Source organism: Octopus bimaculoides, chromosome 7 (genome assembly GCF_001194135.2).
Source record: "Octopus bimaculoides isolate UCB-OBI-ISO-001 chromosome 7, ASM119413v2, whole genome shotgun sequence".
Taxonomy (NCBI): Eukaryota; Metazoa; Mollusca; class Cephalopoda; order Octopoda; family Octopodidae; genus Octopus; species Octopus bimaculoides.
In genome coordinates this window covers 6,565,924-6,574,649 of record NC_068987.1, presented here as the reverse complement: position 1 = coordinate 6,574,649, position 8,726 = coordinate 6,565,924, and the positions used below count along the sequence as shown (strand labels likewise).

The window sequence follows — 8,726 nt, the reverse complement described above, 5'->3', positions numbered from 1 at the left end:
GTGAGATCGTTGCCAGTGCCACTGGACTGGCTCCTGTGCAGGTGGCATGTAAAATACACCATTTTGAGCGTGGCCGTTGCCAGTACCGCCTGACTGGCCTTCATGCCGGTGGCATGTAAAAGCTCCCACTACACTCCCAGAGTGGTTGGCGTTAGGAAGGGCATCCAGCTGTAGAAACTCTGCCAAATCAGATTGGAGCCTGGTGTAGTCATCTGCTTCACCAGTCCTCAGTCAAATCGTCCAACCCATGCTAGCATGGAAAGCGGACGTTAAACGATGATGATTTGTGTGTGTGTGTGTGTGTGTGAGTGTGTGTGTACCATAGTCTAGACATTACATGGTGGTCATCACAATATAAGTAATACTGTCCATTTCCAGTCTTCCATGAAAAGCATATTTCCTCAGACATGTCTTCAAAGAAGATTGTAAACATTTGTTCACCATTTTCTTTGAATCGTATTCAAATTATCTCCAACCTAATAACTGCACCCATCTTACACTTCATCATTCCACTTCCAGAGCATTCTCAAAATAAATAAATAAAAAAAAACAAACATAAATAACAGAATTCTTGTAAAGACAAAGGGTTGCATTACAAACCGTCAATGTTGCAGGTGAGATATATTTCCAGAAGATAGAGAAATATTTATGGAAATTTCGGCTGCGCTGACCAATCATCAATTCAACTTCAATGATAAACTCCTGAGCTCCTGTAAAAGTAAATAATACATTGAGTATGTGTAGTCAATAACAATTGCAATATTAGGGCTGCTTCTAATTCACAAGGTCATGAGTTCAATCTTCGGCAACACGTTGTGTCCTTGAGCAAAACACTTTATTTCATGTTGCTGCAGTCCACTCAGCTGGCAAAAATGAGTAACCTTGCAACAGACCGGTGTCCCATCCAGGTGGGGAATATATATACTCCATGAAACATTATTTACATTTGACAGATATTTGTCCTCATTTTGTTTGTTGTTAACACAACATTTCGGCTGATATACTGAAATAATACTTGTTTCTTTGAGCATATGTAAGGGTCTGCATACATGTGCTTCGGCTTGCTAACTAATGAGTGTATATTCGTTTATATACATGTGCAAGTGTATTTGTATGTTTGTCTAACTACACACACATACACACACAAACACACAAATCCTGATACAGACATGTTTTCTGTCTCCCACTAGATCATCCTTTACTCTCATTCAGCCCCGCACCAGATGGCTAGACATGATTAAGGGAGTTCTCCAGAGGCTCGCTGTCACCTTGGAAGATACAGAGGAGCTGGCACAGAACCACCAGCGATAGAGAGCACTGGTAGACCTGGTCCATTCTACACATGATGATGTCTCAGGGACCACGAACCAACACCATCAAGCAAGCAAAGCATTACTGGGCAGCTTTTTGTTAGTAAAATATATTTGTGTGTTTGAGTGTTTGGTAATGCATCTATGACTTGTAAATTTGTAGAAATCTGTACATAATTACCATGAACCCATCCAATGAGAACACATTCAATGATAGCCATTAGGAAAACAGCCCAACTGGCCGCGTACGAGTCCATCAGTTGCAGGATATACATGCCACCCTAGAAAGAAAAGAGAAAGTGTTTATGTAAGTAAACTGAGTATAAAACAGAAGTGTTTCATGGCAGATCATCTTCATGTGATTGTTGTGATAATGTCTGTGTGACAGAGCTTGTGTCTCCTAGTCAGGAGGAAAACATTTTAACAAATAAAGGTTGGTGACAAATCAATCCATAATAAGTGTAACATGGTTCGCAATTGAGTGCACTGTGTAATCACAGATCAGTGAAGAATGAGATAAATAAAAATACATATGTTAGTGATTCGTTTATCACTGCTCGATAAACTGAAGCAAAATAGAATGAATGTGTGGAAAGAATACAGAGTGTTTCCATGGATTTCAATACATTTTGTTTCAACCGAGGTATAGCAAAAGTTTAACGCTTATAAACAAGCATAAAATCTTAAAGTTAAAAAAACAGAAAAGACTCCATTACTTACATCAGTACAAACCGTAAGACCAGAGAGGAAACCAAGTATGCAAACTGTTAAAACAACCCATGTTTTTTTCTGCCGTAGAGCTGGATACAGATCTTGTACAGCAGTCATAATGGTTTCCAAGAGAGCAAACTGAAAAACAAAGAATAAAAAAAACCATTCACTAAACCAAATATGTGTGTGTGTGTGTGTGTGTGTGTCTACATATACATACACATATATATGCAGGTGTATGTATTATACATGTATATATATATGTACAGACATATATATATATATATATACCGCCTGACTGGCCTTTGTAGGGTTTTCAAGTGAGATCATTGCCAGTGCCCCTGGACTGGCTCTTGTGCGGGTGGCACATAAAAGACACCATTTCGAGCGTGGCCGTTTTCGTGCGGGTGACACGTAAAAGCACCCACTACACTCTCTGAGTGGTTGGCGTTAGGAAGGGCATCCAGCTGTAGAAACTCTGCCAAATTAGATTGGAGCCTGGTGTTGCCATCCAGTTTCACCAGTCCTCAGTCAAATCGTCCAACCCATGCTAGCATGGAAGGCAGACGTTAAACGATGATGATAGGTGCAGGAGTGACTGTGTGGTAAGTAGGTTGCTTACCAACCATATGGTTTCGGGTTCAGTCCCAAGGTGCCTTGAATATGAAGTGCACTTTATTTGAAAAAATTACATTTTTGAAACACACAGGTGTTACAAGTGAGAATGTTTATGTTGATACCTATGGAAAATTCTGTCTAAATATATATTTTGCTATTCTTAAACAAGAATAATGTTGACCATGACTTTTAAGCTTTGGCCTGTTAAGCCATTAATCTGGCTACACAACACGATCTGTGTCCTTACATTTTTGAACAAGGGAATCTAGCAATTATTCTGTGCTGATGAAGGGAAATAACCCAGAAATCGCGATACACAGATATTGTTTTAAGCTGAGTGGGGGTGCTAGATTCCCTTGTTCGAAAATGTAAGGATACATGTAATGTTGGCAAACAATCCTTACTACAAACTAACATTTGTTTTTAAAAGCATTGAATTGTGTATTCAACAATACATATTGGATGACATTTTTTCAAACGCAAAATTGCCATTAGAACAGCAGAAATACTAGGTAAATTACTCTTACCAAGCAGAAAAATTTGTCAACAACCAGCCATGGGACATGAAGCCACATCCCTCAAAGACTCTGACTAAGTGCTTTACCATTAAGCTAAACTGCCCACTGACAAATTCATCCATGATTTTAGATACTAAATAGCTAAATGTACAACTACGTGTATAAATATAAATATGTATGTATATGTGTGTATCGTTGGAAAACAGTTTATAGCAGAGACTCCAGCCAAGAAGAACCCTAAGAAGGAATTGTAATTCCGAAATATCATCGGACTATAGATAACCAAATTACAACAGGTATATAGTCCATTTATTGTTTTATAGTGCATTGTTGTACCATTCTAAACTTTTTATTCTTTATAATTAATTATATAAATGTAATGAACTGTTACAAGATAATTTTAAATAGAATATTTAAAAAGTAGAAGCAAAACAACTTACTTCACTCCCCATTCCAAGAGTCAACAGCATGAAGAAAAAGAGGAAGGACCACAATGGAGATATTGGTAACCTGGTTACAACATCAGGGTATACAATGAATGCTAAACCAGCACCTGGCAAAATAAAAGGTTGGATACATAAAATTAAGATGTCCCTCAAAATGTACCTGTATTGTGTGCCACTGTGTGTGTCAGATGAGGTGAATGGACACACCTTCTTGGGCACTGACGATTTGGTGTGGCTGAGAAGATGTTTCACCTGTCTTTGGTGACAGTAGTTTTTGACATTGGGGACAAATACATCCACATATGCATGCATGTGTGCATGCAGAAATACACACATACAAACAGAGAGAGAGAGAGAGAGAGAGAGAGAGACCTACAAACATAACTAGATACACATAAACAGAGAGAGAAACACTACACATACAAACATAAATAGATGATCACTCACATAAATGGAGAGAGGGGTAGAGAGAGTGACATTACACATACATCATTATCATCATCATCATCGTTTAACACCCATGTCCCATGCTGGCATGGGTTGGACCAGTTTGACAAGGATCAAATGAGCCAAAGGATTGCATCATGCTCCAGTGTCTGCTTTGGTATGTTTCCTACAGCTGGATGCCTTTCCCAACACCAATGACTTTCCAGTGTGTACTGGGTACTTTTTACATGGCACCAGCACAGATGCTTTTTATGTGGCACCAGCAGGGGTGCTTTTTATGTGGCACCAGCAGGGGTACTTTTTATGTGGCACCAGCAGGGATACCTTTTATGTGGCACCAGCAGGGGTGCTTTTTATGCGGCACCAGCAGGGGTGCCTTTTATGTGGCACCAGCAGGGGTACTTTTTATGCGACACCAGCAATTGCTTTTTATGTGGCACCAGAAAGGGTGCTTTTTACGTGGCACCAGCAGAGGTGCTTTTTATGTGACACCAGCAGGGGTGCTTTTTATGTGGCACCAGCAGGGGTGCTTTTCACGTGGCACCAGCAGGGGTGCTTTTTACATGACACCAGCAGGGGTGCTTTTTACATGGAACCAACATTGGTGTGTTTTACGTGGTCCCAGCAAGGGTAATTTTTACTCAACAAATCCTGTATCTACAGAGAACTGAGGCAATTAGTTTGCATACCATAGGTGTTTAACACTTCACTAAACACTATATTACTGCTCAAGGCTTATGTTAGTTTGTAAACTACTTGTTTACAATGTTCAAAATATTTACACTAACTTTTATTCATGAATTACCCAAGTAAACCATTTCCATATATGATTCCTATTCCTAGCATATACTGTGTTTGCATTCAAAACATTAGGCAGGTATTTTTGTTTCGATAAACTCTTAACCTTCAATTTATGCTTAACAGTGCAGCAGATTAACCTTTCACACACAATAACAATTATGACAAAAAAATCACAACAAACAGCAGGAGAAAAGACAGCATGAAATAAATAAAGATAGACTGACCTTGATCAACAACTTTATCAACAGGCATATCGAGTTCATTCGCCAAATAACCAATGATAGAGAATATAACAAAACCAGCAAAAATGCTGGTACAAATGTTGCCAATTGATACAATCAATGCATCTCTGAAGGAAAAGGAAAAGACAAAAAAACACATTTGTTGAATTCAAAATTTTACAGAGAGATTAAATCTGCTAAGTTTATAAAGTATACATACACATGCACAAACACACACACACACAACTCACTGAAAGAGGACAAATGACACCCTTTAGCATACATACATCCATGCATTCACACATATATGCATACATATCCATAGTAGTTACAATAAAGAAACAGGGTGATATACTTACTTATAACAGTTGTTATGGAACTTGTTATAACTGGCAAGTGTTATCAGTCCGCCCCAGGCTGGACTAAGTGAGAAAAATATCTGCACAGCTGCTTCTTTCCACACCTGTAATACAGTAAATGATAGACAGGTATATATAGGTATATATTCTAATGTTTCATTCATGCATAGCAAAACTAACAACCTGGGGGTTACAACTCAATATTCGAATGCTTCAGAAAAAAGCATCAGTTGAGAACTGAGGGTAAAATAAAAGTAAACGAATGACAAGGTAACAAGAAATTATGTAGTGAAATGCATTAGTTTACAGCTGTTTCTGCTATGAGATATATATAGCACATCACCTTATAGCTTCTTCAGATACATATATGTATGTATATCTGAAGAAGCTATATATATATATATATATATCATCACCATCATCATCATCCTTTAATGTCTGTTTTCCATTCTGGCATGGGTTATACAATATATATATATATCATCATCATCATCATCATCGTTTAACGTCCGCTTTCCATGCTAGCATGGGTTGGACGATTTGACTGAGGACTGGTGAAACCGGATGGCAACACCAGGCTCCAGTCTGATTTGGCAGAGTTTCTACAGCTGGATGCCCTTCCTAACGCCAACCACTCAGAGTAAGTACATAAATATGAAGTAAGTACATAAATATGAAACAAGGTGGAAAAAATAGTACTCAAATACCAAAGGTAGAGTAATATGCTTTTGCTCCATTCTAAACAAAACTGTCTGATGAACGGGAACGTGAAACTGTGAGTAACAGTTTTTGTAATATTTTTGCTGCTTTTTAATAAAGTACATATATATATATATATCGTATAACCCATGCCAGAATGGAAAACGGACGTTAAACGATGATGATGATGATATCAGATAGCTAGTAAGAGTGTAGAGATAATGTACAGGCCTGCTTTTTAGGCCTCAACACCAAAATTATGTTCACTTGCAACTCTTTCCATCTAACTTCCTACAAAATTAACTAATACGAGATTCACAGTCCTCGCTTAACAATTCCAGTTGGTGCGTTTACACCCCATCAATTTATGGGTTTGGCAAAAAGAGACCAATTGAATAAGTGCCAGTCCTTAAAAAATTAAAAGTACTGGGGCTGATTCATTTGACCAAAAATTCTTCAAGGTGGTGCCCCAGCATGGCAGCGGTCTAATGACTGAAACAAGTAATAAATATAAGACAAAAGGTATGACATCACCAAGTACCTTTATTCAACTAAGCAAAGCACAAAATATAAAATGCAGATTTTTTTCTTGGCAGACCAACGCTCCAACAACTCAGCCATTAATTATGATATAAAGATTTTACGACTTAAGATGGGTTGCACACATTTTAGAAATGGTCTGCTCTTCACTTCCATGAAGTGTGCTTGAGTAAATATATTGCTGTTTTATAACTGTGTTTCTCTCTTCTGTGAATAGAATGGTTTATTTGTCAGACCAATTGTTTTTTTATGGCAGGACACTTGTTGCTAACCATAAAGAAGAAATAGAAATGTGGAGATAATTTAAAACTGAGTTTGAAAATCTGGAGCAAACAGAGTTATGTACCTTGCTCTGTGGCCCAGTACATTAGCTTTAGCATTCAACTTTTCTGTCAAATGTAATGCTTATTTATTCACATTTTATATAAGTGAGCATGCATTATCTCATTGCTTAGAGATTTCGAAAATGTGATTGCTTATTTTTAGAATGACATTGCAGAGATGCTGAATCTAGCCAGTTCGAACTTATAATTAGTTGAATATTTGGGCCAGATATGACCGTTTTAAATGCTAAAGAGTTAATAAGATCTGAATTTATGATAATATATCTGCATTGTGCTCTCAAATATATATATATATATATATATAGTCATCCTCATATGTGTGTGTGTGTGTGTGTGTGTGTGTGTGTGTATACGTTTGAGAGTACACCATATTATATATATGATGATAAATATATATAAAACAGTGACTGACAAATCACTGATGTTGCAATGAGTTGGTTAACTGAATAAAAATTCATTATGTGCAAAGAATATACATTTGTGAAAATATTGCTTATGGAGTGAAATTAAATCCAACTAACCTTAGCAGATTTTAATAAGTGGAACTCTGGAGTGACGTAAAATATAATTCCTTTTAATGAACCAGGTAACGTCACACCTCGAACAAACAGGATACAAAGTACAACATAGGGGAATAGCGCAGTGAAATACACCACCTGTAAAAAGAAGTTTTAAAAGATGATTTAAATTTTTTTTACTTGTTTACAACTTTATACAGTGGAGCCTAGATTTACAAACATCTCTCATCACAAACAAATGGTTTATGAACAATTTCTCAAACATAAAATATTTCAGGTGTTGAATAGTGTTTTGAAAAACAAAAACAACAAGCTGACAACAACAGTTGGTGACAAGCTGGGAGTATCACCAGGGAACATCAGTTGGTGTGGAGTTTTCACTCGGTATATATTCCTGCTTGAATTTGTTGTGCCATTTCTCGAATTTCTTATGGGAAAAATAGTTTTGATTTAAAAACACTTTAGATGATGGACAGGCTTCAGAGACAAATTAAAGTTTCCACTGTATTCCATATTATCTCAACATTAATTGGCTCATTATTTTCAATACAGACTGCAAAATAATCATCAGTTTTGTTGTGACTGTTACTGTCATCATTATCGTCATCATCATCAATGTCATCGTCATCAGTAAAGTGATCGTTATATTTCTTCCAATTTTTTTTTGCTTAAAGTACCTCAGTTTCTCAAGACAGTTATTACCAGGCTGAATATTCCTTTCTACAATAGGCACAAAGCCTGAGACTTTGCAGGAGTGTGGGTGGATGTAAAGAAGTAAGGAAGGAAGGAAGGAAGGAAGGAATACATAAAAAAAGCAATGATGCATATAAATACCAAAAGTCCAAAGATGGAGAGCAACTTACTTTTCCTGTTGATTTCACTCCTTTACTGAGAGAGAAAAATGTCAAAGTCCATGCACAAAGAAGACACAGGACAACCTGCCATCTGATATCACCTAAGTGTTCAATACCAGAAGATATGTTCAAGACATGGCGCCTGCAATTACAATGTTGAGCATTAATGGTGAACATCATTATCTACGTTTATACACACACACACACACACACACATGCACACATATCATCATCGTTTAATGTCTGCTTTCCATGCTAGCATGGGTTGGACGATTTGACTAAGGACTGGTGAAGCCAGATGGCAACACCAGGCTTCAATCTGATCTGGCAGAGTTTCTAC

At 37.3% G+C, this 8,726-nt stretch overlaps 1 protein-coding gene across 3 annotated transcripts in view; it reads right to left on the bottom strand.

The window, feature by feature from the left end:
- LOC106870669 (sodium-dependent proline transporter) overlaps positions 1–8,726 on the bottom strand; it is a 121,427-nt gene that overhangs the window by 2,135 nt on the left and 110,566 nt on the right. For all 3 annotated transcript variants that reach the window (XM_014916821.2, XM_014916820.2, XM_052969188.1), the window contains 8 exons: positions 8,396–8,528; positions 7,536–7,670; positions 5,432–5,535; positions 5,076–5,200; positions 3,598–3,710; positions 2,031–2,159; positions 1,492–1,591; positions 601–710 (listed from right to left, as the gene is read on the bottom strand). In XM_014916821.2, the coding sequence (XP_014772307.1) occupies positions 601–710; positions 1,492–1,591; positions 2,031–2,159; positions 3,598–3,710; positions 5,076–5,200; positions 5,432–5,535; positions 7,536–7,670; positions 8,396–8,528 (949 nt within the window). The remainder of the gene's footprint in view (positions 1–600; positions 711–1,491; positions 1,592–2,030; positions 2,160–3,597; positions 3,711–5,075; positions 5,201–5,431; positions 5,536–7,535; positions 7,671–8,395; positions 8,529–8,726) is intronic.